Here is a 15,070-nt window from a genome sequence, read left to right as displayed (position 1 = left end):
GGTGCCGCTTCCAGTGAATTGGAGCTGACCTTGGACCTGGTGCCAGTGAGGATGGTCTTCACTGAGGCGTTAAGACCCTCCCTCTTGATATAAAAATCCTTCGACTTCACTGCCCCTTCAATGGTAAGGCCCCTTGCACCATAGGGACACTTGACCTCCACCGCTGTGGTGGCCACTAGACCATCTGGTGAGGCACCCAGGATCCCAGACCCCATGACTCCTGCACATCCATCCCTGTAGACATTTTGAATGCCTTGATGTCCTCTTCTTTGTTATCTGTGCCCCACTTTACAGACAACATCCCACCCAATGACATGCCATTCCACAGAATCTGCTTCGGAGACGGTTCAGAGAGAGAGAGAGAGAGAAAGAGAGAGATAACCATACTGAAGATCCTCCTCTGTGGGGTCTTGGGACAGAGGGTTGTAGTCTTCGGTCGAGTACAGGTCCTCCACTTGCTGCACCTGGTTGGACATGGCTGGCTTCCTTCTCTTACATTCCACACCCATACGACCGATATTGTGAACCTCCAAAATAGGCTGCATGGCTACACTGATAAGCTCTATGGAGGCATTCGCATGTGGTAGAGAGAATCCCCTGGTCAACTATAGAGACCTGCCAAGAGGAAGGATGTTAAGTGCCACATGCCTTTCAATGCATGACTGTGAACACCTTGAAATGCATTAGTTGTAAGAAATGTGCTATATAAATAAAGTTTGATTTGATTGATGACACTGCAGCTGTACAATATTTAATCAACTGTATTTTTCACAAGAGGGCAAGTACAATTTTTCCATAAACTTTTAATTGATCACTTGGGATTTTATCACTTGACATATCAATCATATAGTGGGAAGGATCCTATAAATAAAGACTGTGAATTAATGTACCATCTGTATAAATGAATACTGTGCCTTTGAAGATTTTTCTCTGGTCATAAAACTATAGTACAGGCTGTTCAGTTCAAGTCTCATCAATCACAACATTCTACAACTGAGATATCACTCATCTAAGTCTGGTATCCAGGGTAATCTGGTTAATGATTATATCATTGATTGGGGATTTTTCCTTGTAGAATGTTGACAGCTGTATACAACACATTGTATTGCTAAGATGCTCAAACTTACCTTAAAAGCTACACTCACCGACACAGGATAAACTGTATCCCTCATGCTGGCCCTGACCAAAGCAGTACGTTGTAGTGGTGTAACTAGCTCCACTAACTACTGCTCTGTTAACTAGCTAGCTGAAGTGTAGTCAGTGGCTAGTTAAAACAGAGAAAAGGTACGGAAGAAGTTCAACATTTTATTCAATTAATTTCAATACAGCACATGGATTCATCATGGATTGGACACACGGTCTTTGATCCTGCTGGTGAACTGTAGCTGACGGCGTCAACTAGAGATGACGTGCAGTAGCTTCCCGTAGTAGTTTGTTGTCTTGCTGAGGTCTTCTCTGTTGCTAATTAGCGTTTATTTTTTGTTTAGTAAATTGAGGCAAATGTATTGATACAACTCACCTTGTCCGAGAGGGAATTACACGGTTATCAAAACCACCCCAAGGTAAGCCAACACCAAACACATACTTCATTTAAAGTGTTTGTAAAATTCACCATTGGGACAATTTCCGTGTTTGACTGCTCAGTTTTATTGGTATTATGACACATCCTACAGGCGAGATGGATGTCATATTTGACCATTTGTCTCCCAATGATGTATATAAACCCTGGATAGCTGACGCTATGTCTTGGCCAATAAGGGCCTCTGAAGCGGGCCGTTATTGTCATACTCCTCCCTTTCAGGGCTTTGATTAATGGAAGTGAATAAGGGAAAAACAAGATGCCCATATTAAAACAGTCAACTTGTCAACAATGCGCGGCATATGAATGCAGCCAGCACTAATTCAAAGGATGTGAGAAGACATTTTATATGTACAGTAAATGGGTGATTCTGCAACTTCGGGCACTTTGGCCTTGCAAGCTTTCAGAAATGAAAAGTCATTGAAAAACCCCTTTTCCAGTATTATATTTGTCTTTGATTTGCCTAGAAACAATATCTGATAATCAAATAAAATCAAATTTATTCATATAGCCCTTCGTACATCAGCTGATATCTCAAAGTGCTGTACAGAAACCCAGCCTAAAACCCCAAACAGCAAGCAATGCAGGTGTAGAAGCACGGTGGCTAGGAAAAACTCCCTAGAAAGGCCAAAACCTAGGAAGAAACCTAGAGAGGAACCAGGCTATGTGGGGTGGCCAGTCCTCTTCTGGCTGTGCCGGGGTGGAGATTATAACAGAACATGGCCAAGATGTTCAAATGTTCATAAATTACCAGCATGGTCCAATAATAATAAGGCAGAACAGTTGAAACTGGAGCAGCAGCATGGCCAGGTGGACTGGGGACAGCAAGGAGTCATCATGTCAGGTAGTCCTGAGGCATGGTCCTAGGGCCAACCCAGACAGGAAGATGCTTCTATCTCAAGGCCATCAGACTGTTAAACAGCCACCACTAACATTTAGTGGCTGCTGCCAACACACTGACTCAACTCCAGCCACTTTAATAATGGGAATTGATGGGAAATTATGTAAAATATATCACTAGCCACTTTAAACAATGCTACCTAATATGTTTACATACCCTACATTATTAATCTCATATGTATATACTGTACTCTATATCATCTACTGCATCTTTATGTAATACATGTATCACTAGCCACTTTAACTATGCCACTTTGTTTACATACTCATCTCATATGTATATACTGCACTCAATACCATCTACTGTATCTTGCCTATGCCGCTCTGTACCATCACTCATTCATATATCTTTATGTACATATTCTTTATCCCCTTACACTTGTGTCTATAAGGTAGTAGTTTTGGAATTGTTAGCTAGATTACTTGTTGGTTATTACTGCATTATCGGAACTAGAAGCACAAGCATTTCGCTACACTCGCATTAACATCTGCTAACCATGTGTATGTGACAAATAAAATTTGATTTGATTTGATTTGAAGATCACATCAGTGACTCAACCCACGCAAGTGACGCACCCCTCCCAGGGACGGCATGAAAGAGCCCCAGTAAGCCAGTGACTCAGCCCCTGTAATAGGGTTAGAGGCAGAGAATCCCAGTGGAAAGAGGGGAACCGGCCAGGCAGAGGCAGCAAGGGCGGTTCGTTGCTCCAGAGCCTTTCCATTCACCTTCCCACTCCTGGGCCAGACTACACTCAATCATATGACCCACTGAAGAGATGAGTCTTCAGTAAAGACTTAAAGGTTGAGACCGAGTTTGCGTCTCTTACATGGGTAGGCAGACCATTCCATAAAAATGGAGCTCTATAGGAGAAAGCCCTGCCTCCAGCTGTTTGCTTAGAAATTCTAGGGACAATTAGGAGGCCTGCCTCTTGTGACCGTAGTGTACGTGTAGGTATGTACGGCAGGACCAAATCAGAGAGATAGGTAGGAGCAAGCCCATGTAATGCTTTGTAGGTTAGCAGTAAAACCTTGAAATCAGCCCTTGTCTTGACAGGAAGCCAGTGTAGGGAGGCTAGCACTGGAGTAATATGATCAATTTTTTTGGTTCTAGTCAGGATTCTAGCAGCCGTATTTAGCACTAACTGAATTTATTTAGTGCTTTATCCGGGTAGCCGGAAAGTAGAGCATTGTAGTAGTCTAACCTAGATGTGACAAAAGCATTGATGAATTTTTGGACAGAAAGTTTCTGATTTTTGCAATGTTACGTAGATGGAAAAAAGCTGTCCTTGAAATGGTCTTGATATGTTCTTCAAAAGAGAGATCAGGGTCCAGAGTAACGCCGAGGTCCTTCACAGTTTTATTTGAGATGACTGTACAACCATTAAGATTAATTGTCAGATTCAACAGAAGATCTCTTTGTTTCTTGGGACCTAGAACAAGCATCTCTGTTTTGTCTGAGTTTAAAAGTAGAAAGTTTGCAGCCATCCACTTCCTTATGTCTGAAACACATGCTTCTAGCGAGGGCAATTTTGGGGCTTCACCATGTTTCATTGAAATGTACAGCTGTGTGTCATCCGCATAGCAGTGAAAGTTAACATTATGTTTTCGAATGACATCCCCAAGAGGTAAAATATATAGTGAAAACAATAGTGGTCTTAAAACGGAACCTTGAGGAACACCGAAATTGACAGTAGATTTGTCAGAGGACAAACCATTCACAGAGACAAACTGATATCTTTCCGACAGATAAGATCTAAACCAGGCCAGAACTTGTCCGTGTAGACCAATTTGGGTTTCCAATCTCTCCAAAAGAATGTGGTGATCGATGGTATCAAAAGCAGCACTAAGGTCTAGAAGCACGAGGACAGATGCAGAGCCTCGGTCTGATGCCATTAAAAGGTAATTTACCACCTTCACAAGTGCAGTCTCAGTGCTATGATTGGTCTAAAACCAGACTGAAGCATTTCGTGTACATTGTTTGTCTTCAGGAAGGCAGTAAGTTGCTGCGCAACAGCCTTTTCTAAAATTTTTGAGAGGAATGGAAGATTCGATATAGGCCGATAGTTTTTTTATAGTTTTTTTTTTAGTTTTTTTTTTCTGGGTCAAGGTTTGGCTTTTTCAAGAGAGGCTTTATTACTGCCACTTTCATTGAGTTTGGTACACATCCGGTGGATAGAGAGCCGTTTATTATGTTCAACATAGGAGGGCCAAGCACAGGAAGCAGCTCTTTCAGTAGTTTAGTTGGAATAGGGTCCAGTATGCAGCTTGAAGGTTTAGAGGCCATGATTATTTTCATCATTGTGTCAAGAGATATAGTACTAAAACACTTGAGCGTCTCTCTTGATCCTAGGTCCTGGCAGAGTTGTGCAGACTCAGGACAACTGAGCTTTGAAGGAATACGCAGATTTAAAGAGGAGTCCGTAATTTGCTTTCTAATAATCATGATCTTTTCAATAATGGCTGCGATCGTACCATTCAGGAATTCATATATTTCTGTCATTTTCCGCAGATAGCCATAGGCACATGTAATTTCCATTACGTCATTAAACATCCATTTTTAGTTGAAAATGAAATATCATACAATTTATTTCTAACACATTTCTTATATATTTGTACGTTAACTTGTATTGAATATTATTTTAAGTGATTTTTAAGGTTTTCCTAATATTAATAATTCAACGTGACCCCTGAATGTATAAACTTTCCTTGGTGACAGCTGAAAACATTTATTTATCATGAAAAATAAAATATTTCCACATTGTGAGTTTATTACAACAATCATATCTATTTCCCTATCTGCAACAAATCAATCAATATACATTATACATAGTATACTCATTACCACCTGGGTGTGGTGGACATGACATATACAGTGCATTCGGAAAGTATTCAGACCCCTTGACTTTTTCCACATTTTGTTACGTTACAGCCTTATTATAAAATGGATTAATACATGTTTTTCCCTTTTCAATCTACACACAATACCCCATAATGACAAGGAAAAACAGGTTTTTATAAATTTTTGCAACTGAAATATCACATTTTCATAAGTATTCAGACCCTTTACTCAGTACTTTGTTGAAGCACTTTTGGCAGTGATTACATGCTTGAGTCTTCTTGGGTATAACGCTACAAGCTTGGCTCACCTGTATTTGGGGAGTTTCTCCTATTCTTCTCTGCAGATCCACTCAAGCTCTGTCAGGTTGGATGGGGAGCGTTGCTGCACAGCTATTTTCAGGTCTCTCCAGAGATGTTCGATCGATCGGGTTCAAGTCCGGGCTCTGGCTTGGCCACTCAAGGACATTCAGAGACTTGTCCCGAAGCCAATCCTGCGTTGTCTTGGCTGTGTGCTTAGGGTCGTTGTCATGTTGGAAGGTGAAGGTCCGCCCCAGTCTGAGGTCCTGAATGCTCTGGAGCAGGTTTTCATCAAGGATCTCTCTGTACTTTGCTCCGTTCACCTTTCCCTTGATGCTGACTTGTCTCCTAGTCCCTGCCGCTGATAAACATCCCCACAGCATGATGCTGCCACCACCATGCTTCACCATAGGGATGGTGCCAGGTTTCGTCCAGATGTGACACTTGGCATTTAGGCCAAATAGTTCAATTTTGGTTTCATCAGATCAGGTGCCTTTTGGCAAACTCCAAGCAGGCTGTCATGTGCCTTTTACTGAAGAGTGGCTTCTGTCTGTCCATCTGTGGTAAATTCAATTGTTGGACATGATTTGGAATAGCACACACCTGTCTATATAAGGTCCCACAGCTGACAATGCATGTCAGAGCAAAAACCAAGCCATTTTCAATTCAGGCTGTCACACAACAAAATGTGGAAAAAGTCAAGGGGTATGAATACTTTTCAAAGGCACTGCATATTTCTCTTGATGGAGTGATGCTGAATGTAAAAAAGGCTAATACAGTCATGCAACTTTTGGAAAATCATAGAATAGCCTCTAACTATGGAAAACGTGGATACAGTTTGGGCTAAACTGTTGAGCAACTGGAATTGCCTATTATTGTTACACAGTTGCAGAAGTACAGCATGCAATAGGTAAAGTGTTGTTTGGTATGTGTCCCAAGCAATTCTATGGTGACAGGGCAAAAACGGTACCTTACCCTTCCCACCTACTTCCCCCAGGAGACAGCTTACTGCAGAGTGAGTACAGTTCTGGTGGTTGTTGGTGCTGGTGAAGCAGGCTTATCTGCAGCATCCACCCTGGTCAAAGCAGGCTTTCAGCAGGTCCAAGTCCTGGAGGCTATGAGCAGGCCTGGAGGCCGCATCCACACCACCAAACCCTTTGGCCAGAATATCATTGAGCTGGGGGCCAACTGGATCCATGAGGGAAATACACTCTTCCAGGGGAGACTGATGGGAGGAGCTATGGGAGGACAGGCTCATTGTAATGCCTGGAATGGAATCAATGGTACTGTGTCATGTGGGTTCCATTTGTTTGATGTTTGATACCGTTCCATTTATTCTATTCCAGCAATTACAATGAGCATATCTTCCTATATCGCCTCCAACCAGCCACCACTGCTCTCTTCTTGCTAGCCCAGGTAGCGGGGCTCAGCTAGCATCATGTGGCTGCAGGTCTCCGTCACCCCTAGGGACTTGTTCTAGGGAGGCAGCTGCTGTTGGGGGAGGTGGAGCAGGTATGTGCCCTCTTCAGTAGGTACTCATCTCCAGCGCTTTTGATTCTGAGATAAGGCATACCACCCAGAGTTTGAGGGGCTACTTGGACGAGGAGGTCACCCACCTGACCCCCTGCGGCCTTAGAGGACTGCCCAGGGGTGTTTGAGTGGTGCAAGAGGAGCAAATGCACGGATGAGGCCAGGTCCCCCTGTACGAGGTGTATGCCTTGCAGCTGGGTCACTACATGGCCTTGGAAAGAGCACTTTTTCAACTCTCTGGGTCCTGGCAGACACTCTCCTGGACAGCCATACCCCTGGAGCCATGCTGTGTGACAGACCAGTACACAGTATCCACTGGGCTCTGGAGAAGGAGAGCCACACCCATCCAGCCAGAGCGCTGTGCCAGGGGGGCCAGTGCTTTACTGCAGACCACGTCATCGTGACCATCCCTTTAGGCTTCCAGATAGAGAATGTGGCGGCCATGTTCAAGCAAGCCCTCCCAAAGTCCAAGGCCGATGCATATTGGACAAGATCTACCTGCGATTCGAGGACAGGTTCTGGTCCCACGACTGGGTCAGGATCCAATTGGTGTGTGACGCAGGGGGGGATGAAGAGGTATACCAGCACTCTCAGTCAGAGGGTGGTGCCTGGAGAGACATATGGTATAAGATATGTGGCTTCGACACAGTGGCCCGCCATCCCACCATCCTCTGCAGCTGGATCACAGGCCGGGAGGCCCGACATATGGAGAGCCTGGACGAGAAGATGTTGGGTCAGGTGTGTATGAGGTGTGTGTCACGTCTGTCTATCACTCAGACACTGACCTGTGCACCTATCATTGGGTGTGTGGGAGAGAGGTGTGGCCATCATATCTCATCACTGAGATATCTGACATTCCTGTTTAACCTTTCACCCTGTCGTTAAGGTGGGGTCTGTAGATATCTTCCAACGGTTTCGCACCATAGATTATGTAAATGGATAAATCCATTGATCACGTGACACCATTCATCCCTATGTGAAGACTTAACAGGAAGATGGCGCCAACAGACATGGTAGCTCTGCTTCTAGCTCCTAAGCAACATTGCAGTATTTTGTTTTTTTGTGTGTTATTTCCTACATTATTAGCCCAGAACGTTATTTTGTGTTATTACATACAGCCGGAAATAACTTTTGTATATCAGAGCGACGGTAACTCACCAGCATTACGATCAAGTTACAATTAGGGAAAGTCGTATTCCTGGTAGTAATGCTGGTGAGTTACGGTCGCTCTGATAACCAAAAGTTATTTCCGGCTGTATGTAATAACACAAAAAGAGCGGGCAATTTAACTTATCCCAGAGGCTGCTACAAGATGCCTTTGGCAGAGAAAAGGTATTTGGAGTGGACTTCTAGTCCGACTGAGGAGGCGTGCACACCATCCACCACTACCGAGTATATTACTTGCTGATGTTCAGTCTCTGGACAATAAAGTAGACGAGCTAAGTGCGAGGATCTCCTTCCAGAGAGAAATCAGGGACAGTAACATACACTGCCCTATCCCCTCTGGACAAGAGGGGATACCTACGTATACCTATGCTGTTCCTTGACTATAGTTCAGCCTTCAACACCATAGTACCCTCCAAGCTCATCATTAAGATTGGGGCCCTGGGTCGGAATCCCACCCTGTGCAACTGGGTCCTGGACTTCCTGACGGGCCCCCCCCAGGTGGTGAAGGTAGGAACCAACACCTCCACTTCGCTGATCCTCAACACATGGGCCCTACAAGTGTGAGTGCTCAACCCCCTCCTGTACTGCCTGTTCGCCCATGGCTGCATGGCCACTCACACCTCAACCATCAAGTTTGCAGACGATTACCAACAATGACGAGACAGGGCCCTCACCTCTCCCTCAACGTCAACAAATGAAGAAGCTGATCGTGGACTTCAGGAAACAGCAGAGGGAGCATGCCTCATCCACATTGACGGGACCGCAGTGGAGAAGATGGAAAGCTTCAAGTTCTTTGGCGTACACATTACTGACAATATGAAATGTTCCACCCACACAGACAGTGTGGTGAAGAAGGCACAACAGTGCCTCTTCAACCTCAGGAGGCTGGAGAAATTAGTCTTGGCCCCAGCTTCAATAGTAGGCCTACCTTAGCCTACTTGCACAGTACAGGGGTTGGCCTGACTGTGAAAGACCGATATGGGATTTATCATTCAGTTCAACTAACCACGTTTCCATCCACAGCTTTTATACAAGTAAAGACAGGAGTTGGAATCGGTTCCGGGAACAGAACAGAGAAATGATTAGAGGAACAGAATCTGAACTGGAAACGAAAGTGATTTATACTGTTATGGTACAGAACTGTTTTTTAAAAGCATGGGAACCCGGTTAGTAACTGTATTTTACCACACTTTGCTATTTCATTTCACATCCAGTTTTAGTTATTATGATTTGCTGAAGGTATTGAACTTACACAAAGTGGGGAATATTATCTTTATTGACTGCCATTCAGCATGGCATTTGAAGGGTCTTCATATAAAGACAAAAACTAAATAGCGCAGTAGTTATCCCCATTTGACAATCTTGAATTTCATTGATACATTAGATCTAAACATTTATATTATAAAGCATATGAAGTAACTCCTCTTTATATTTCTGCACTACAACATATAACTAAGCCCTTGCGGTCCTCTGAACATTGGCATTACAGAGAAACATTTTAGACACATTTTCAATGTTAATAAGGCTCATTGTGAAAATAAAGTATAGAACCAATATCATCTCCTGCTTAGTCTTAAATGCTTGACTATCTACATTATATATCCAGGTAGAATTCGGTGACACAAGTAGCAATTCAGGGGAAAAGTGCTGCTTATTGTGCCTATGATAAATCTCAGATAACAAAACGTATATAATTATTCCTATCCCCTACACTTTTCCTCTCCATAACTTGATTGTTTAAATTACAACAGCAACATTTCAGAAACAAACAAAAAAAAGCCTAAGGCACAGTCATTTGATAACCAACCTACTGTTGGTTATCTGAGAATGTGTGAATGAGTGAATTGCAAGGCTAGATGACAAAACACGAGGGGCCTAATTTTGACACCGCAAAAAAGCAGTGCTAGTGTTCGCCATGTCTGATATTCTCCCTATACTTTTGTTTTAGTGGATCTAATTTGGAATGATGCAAAGTCCACGCAGGGGCAATATATTTGGAGTTTAAGGATGCACGAATAACGGTGCAAATTCAAGATACAGAACTAAGATGTATAGTTCTTGCATTCCAACCTCCCTCTGAAATAGATTCCCAAGAGAGTATTTGAGGAGATACCGTGTGATTTGACGACAGCACGCTGCTATTTTACGCTGTCAAAATGAGACCTGAGGTGCAGATATTCTTCTCCTAGAACAGACCCTTCTCTTTCTTCAGATTCTGCTGCTTCCAGGTGGGCATGGAGTAGAACTCTACCCGGGACACACCCAGGATCAGAGCAAAGTCAGCATTGGACAGATACTCCTGGAAAAGATCGAGGTGTGGTATATTACATGTTAAAATAGATGAGTGACTGACTACATTAATCAGGAATTTAGCTGACAGCTACACTGAAGTATAGACTGGCGAGAGACCAATCATGGAGATCCATTGTTATTTTACCTCCTTCTTGGTGGGGTCAACCCCATCGGGCAGGTCCTCTGTCTGGCGGTTCAACAGCTTGTCTGCAGGGAAGGTGGCCCCAACGGTCGGGGACAGCAGTGGTTCTCCAATGCTCTTGGAGTTCTTTTGAGTAGAGTTGGATGTGCTTCTGTCCTGTAGCCATAAACAGACAACAGACCATTCATTTAACCAGAGCAGAAAATTATATCTGACTGTGGTTTCTATGACGATACAATCATTATTTGGATTTGACTTGCCTAGGTTAGAACACCTGGTCAAATCGTGGCTAGACCTTTGGGAACTTCATTGGTGGACATTTTTGTTCTAATGCATATTAACATGAACACGTAAATACTGTACATTTCCTTTGGATTGCATACTGTACGTTGCACTGTGCATTTGTAAAGAATGTTTACATGAGAACTGTTTCGTAAATCAGGTGACGTGAGTGGGCTTGAGAGAGATTAGAGACTCACCACGGTGATCTGGATGAAGTCGCTGGCGTCCCCAAGCTCAGCCTTCAACTCCTGGTAGGATTTCCCTCCCTGTAGATATACAAAGCAAAGCAGCTTGTTCTTTTGTGCCCTGAGTAAAGAGACTTTGGTAACACTACCTGAAGTCAAGCGGTGAAATGCATCATTATGCAGTTAGAATGCATTGTTAGGCTTGTCATACGTATTTGACCCTCTTACAATATGTATTATCATCTCATAATTATCCTGACTACAAAGCATGCTACATACACTCCACATGTGTGGGTCCCAGGCGTGGAACCAGCCTGTGAAGGTGGGAGGCTCAAAGCCCTGTTTGACCAGCACAATGGGGGTGTCCACATTTCGCCCTCCTGGGTGGGTCCTCAGGTACTCATGTGCCGTGGGGACCACATTCTCCTTCTCTATTTGATTAGCTCCCTTGCCCAACCACAGGAACACCTGAGGAGGAAGAGGACCTCCTGTGTTTTAAAAGAACCAAACTTCCAGATCGTAGATTGATGGTAGTGCTGAGCGATTAACTGAAATGTCTTTTATTTTTCGTTTTTTTTAAAACAACTAATTGACTGACAGCAGTTCAATTATTTGAATTCCAGTTTGTTCGTTTTTTTTCTGTGAGCTCAATGCGCACATTGCACAGTTTCTCTAGAGATAAATTAGATCTAGCCTCAACTGTACGATGTAGTAGGGAGTTGAAGTTTCCGACAGTCCAATAATCTACCTAGTATAGTGCACAAAGTGTGATAACTAACTACAATGACCATAATCTTTCTTTTAGCCTGATATGGAAGGGACAAGAATGCGCAATCGTGAGGGCATATAGAGAGCGGCTGTTGCTTCGCGAGGCATCTACCTGAAAATACATTATCAAAGTGATTTATAGTTGGCATTCAGCAGTCATAAAAGTTTGCCTTATTTTCTTTGAAGATGTACAAAATAGTGATTTTGTCAGATAATAAAGTCCTCAAATAAAACATATATAATATACACTTCAACTGAAATATTTGATGAAGTAATGTGAATAAATGATGGTTAATAAGGGAATAAGCAGTAATGAGCAGTCACTAGCATCACTGAACTTTTATTCATTGTTCTGTTCTGTGTTACAGCATTCAAATCATCGAAAACCGAAATGGAAAAATGTGATTATTTCTTAATAATCTAACTGAAACCAAACCAACCCCAAAAAGCACTAATCGCTCAGCACTAATTGATAGAGACGACCAAAGGACAGTACAGTAGTATCCTGCCTGAAGACCAAACTGAAACAACGGGGAAACACAGCACATCAGTTTGGATTCCAGGGTTAAAAATACAGGTATTCACCATATCCCAGATGTCCAGCAACATGATGTCATCTTCGTCCAGGTCGTCCTGGTTAAAGTTGGTGACCTCCATGGCCAGGAAGCGGCCTGTCTGATTGGAGCACTCGAAGAGACGTGGGGTGATGTTGTTGTGCTCTTCCTGAAGCCTTGGTAGAGACCACAGATGACCCAGGCAGAAGGCATCAGACGTGGATGTCATTTTTCAGTTACATTGTACTAGACAGTGTTTTGCTGTCTAGTACAATGGGTTTATGAATACATTTCATTTCAACCCGCTAACTGAGTTCAGTCGAATAGGACCCTTAGGGAACTATAAAACCAAGGGATGAAGTGTGGTACCTCTTGCTGTTGGCATACTGGGTCTTGCCTCCCAGATTTAGCCAGAAGTTAGCCGTCTCCTGACCCTCTGCGATTACATGTTTTTCCCTCCTGGAGATGATGTCTGCCAGGGATTTGCCCATCTCTCGCTCATCACCACAACAACCCTGCAAGGGATAAGAGTCATACCTGTCGCATAACTAGGTACAGCCCTTGTACTCTCCTCATCAGTGCTTAACTGGAGAACTGTTACATTGTCAAACCTGGATTATACGTTTATGGCATTTCTCTGAAATGGTGCTTACCTTTCCGTACCACAGATAGCAGCAAGTGTCAGTGCTGAGCACAAAGACGTCGTTGGAGTTGAGGGACGAGGAGCGTGCTGGCACTTCGATGGCGCGGGTGTTGAACTCGTTGGTGCCGTGGATGTGGAAGAGACGAACCGCCGGCTGGACATGTGCAGAGTTGGCCCTGGAGCTCCCCTCCTGCAAACCATGATTGCAATCTTGATGATGAGCTAGGATAACATTCATGGTGAGATTCCAATCACCAAGACGGAACCAAATGATGTCAAACATAATTTGGACTTTTTGAATTTGTCTCGTAATTGAATAAGATCTATGTGGTCTCATATTTCAGTCACCTCTTGTAAGTTGTCATTTGAAATCCCTTACCATGAATAACATGAAGCGCCTACCTCATAGACCACCATCTTGCCCTTGAATATGGCCATGAGGTGGAGTGGTTCTTTCCCCATGGGCACTCGGACCTGAACTGGCTCACCGTTGTACTGCTGGTCGATGTTCACGGCTTGGAAAGCAGAGGCAGCCAGCTCACCGGTGCTTGCATGGCGACCCTACATTGTACACATCAAACACACCATAGTTACTGTACATTTCTGCATAAGGTTGCATGGAAAGCAAGCAAGCCAGAGACTAAGTCATGGAATTAAGCTCTGCTCATATAAAACATTTCTGGTATTATCAAAGCTTGATTGCCAGGCATCACAGAGAGCTATGCCTATAATGCCAAAGAGGGAATGTTGGATAGTAGGGTGTTCTGACCTGCCATATGTATAGTATGTAGTGACTCCTATTGCTGACATCATATTTGTAGAGGATGAGATAGCAGTCGCCTCCATAGAAGTGGCCCAACCACTTCCTGTCCACAGGCACCAGTTCACTGTCCTCTAACCTCCACACCTGATTGGAGGAAAAAGTGTTGATTTCCATTGGATATACAGTTTAAAGGGGAGGATTATGAATAATTATTTTGTCAAAGCTAGTTATTACAGGTTGTTACCAACCTCTGCTTCACCTGTTCCGTCATCGACCATTTTCTGCTGGGCAGCCACGTCAGGCCTTGCATGCATGGAAGTAGCATCAAACTTGATCTGCTCAACCTTGGCTGCATTGTCAAGAAAAAACATTTAGAGATACCAATTTTGGCTCAATCAGTGTTTTTTTTTGTGTGACTTGCTCACCAATTTTGCCTGGACAGTTTGTGATCCCCATCCCCACAGTTTGACCCTTCACGCTCCACCTCTGGAACAGCTGCTTGAACACGGCAGACTCGGCACCATCATTCACCGTCTCGACGTAGGTGGAGATAGGGTAGCCCTTCGCCTTCTTGTATGCCTAGAATTACAAGATACTTTTTAGTTGAATACAGAGGGGTCCTAAAATATCACTCCCCTCCGTTTTTTAAAAGTATTCTTAAATTAGGTTGGGTAAGAGTTATGGGTGTCAGAGAGAGTTGAATTGGTAAGGGATTGTGTGTATCTGTGATCCAGGACCGAAATACGTGTTTCAGGTATCCAGGTGATTTTTAGGGTTAACTTGTTGAAGTGACTGGTATCTGGGTTGTACAAAAAGGGGGGATATTTTAGGACATTTTAGGACCCCCCCCCCCCCCCCCCCCCATATCAAAAGCATTGTGAAACTAAAATGTGTCGAGGTGCAGCTCACTTCTGCTTTATCCAAAGACTTGGACCGTTCTGTCTTGGAAGCCTTCTTTCCTTTCCAGATAAAGATCCTTATACCACCTTGATCCAACAGATAGCAATCCTGTGAAATTAGTTCATTTAGATTAGATAATGTTTCACTTAATAGAATTGAATTTATTGATACCTCTACCGCCAACTAAAGAGGTTTACTGTTTGCCTAAATGAGTGTCAGCACTGCATTAC

At 43.5% G+C, this 15,070-nt stretch overlaps 1 protein-coding gene and 1 pseudogene across 2 annotated transcripts in view; one reads left to right on the top strand and one right to left on the bottom strand.

Moving 5' to 3' along the window:
• The first annotated feature begins 6,560 nt into the window (after nucleotides 1–6,560).
• On the top strand, nucleotides 6,561–8,875 carry LOC139385618 (peroxisomal N(1)-acetyl-spermine/spermidine oxidase-like; annotated as a pseudogene).
• A 694-nt stretch (nucleotides 8,876–9,569) lies between these two features.
• LOC139406001 (villin-1-like) overlaps nucleotides 9,570–15,070 on the bottom strand; it is a 28,045-nt gene continuing 22,544 nt past the window's right edge. The window contains exons 9-20 of one of the 2 annotated variants that reach the window (XM_071148459.1): nucleotides 14,850–14,948; nucleotides 14,366–14,519; nucleotides 14,189–14,289; nucleotides 13,947–14,084; nucleotides 13,580–13,738; nucleotides 13,188–13,367; nucleotides 12,904–13,049; nucleotides 12,566–12,710; nucleotides 11,492–11,680; nucleotides 11,225–11,293; nucleotides 10,749–10,901; nucleotides 9,570–10,610 (exon numbers count right to left, since the gene is read on the bottom strand). In XM_071148459.1, coding sequence (XP_071004560.1) covers nucleotides 10,497–10,610; nucleotides 10,749–10,901; nucleotides 11,225–11,293; nucleotides 11,492–11,680; nucleotides 12,566–12,710; nucleotides 12,904–13,049; nucleotides 13,188–13,367; nucleotides 13,580–13,738; nucleotides 13,947–14,084; nucleotides 14,189–14,289; nucleotides 14,366–14,519; nucleotides 14,850–14,948 — 1,647 coding nt within the window. In that variant the 3' untranslated portion in view covers nucleotides 9,570–10,496. The remainder of the gene's footprint in view (nucleotides 10,611–10,748; nucleotides 10,902–11,224; nucleotides 11,294–11,491; nucleotides 11,681–12,565; nucleotides 12,711–12,903; nucleotides 13,050–13,187; nucleotides 13,368–13,579; nucleotides 13,739–13,946; nucleotides 14,085–14,188; nucleotides 14,290–14,365; nucleotides 14,520–14,849; nucleotides 14,949–15,070) is intronic. The other variant, XM_071148460.1, reaches the window with a different exon arrangement.

This window comes from Oncorhynchus clarkii, chromosome 3 (genome assembly GCF_045791955.1).
Source record: "Oncorhynchus clarkii lewisi isolate Uvic-CL-2024 chromosome 3, UVic_Ocla_1.0, whole genome shotgun sequence".
Taxonomy (NCBI): domain Eukaryota; kingdom Metazoa; phylum Chordata; class Actinopteri; order Salmoniformes; family Salmonidae; genus Oncorhynchus; species Oncorhynchus clarkii.
The sequence above is the reverse complement of the archived record's forward strand: the minus strand, read 5'-3'. Positions and strand labels throughout refer to the sequence as shown.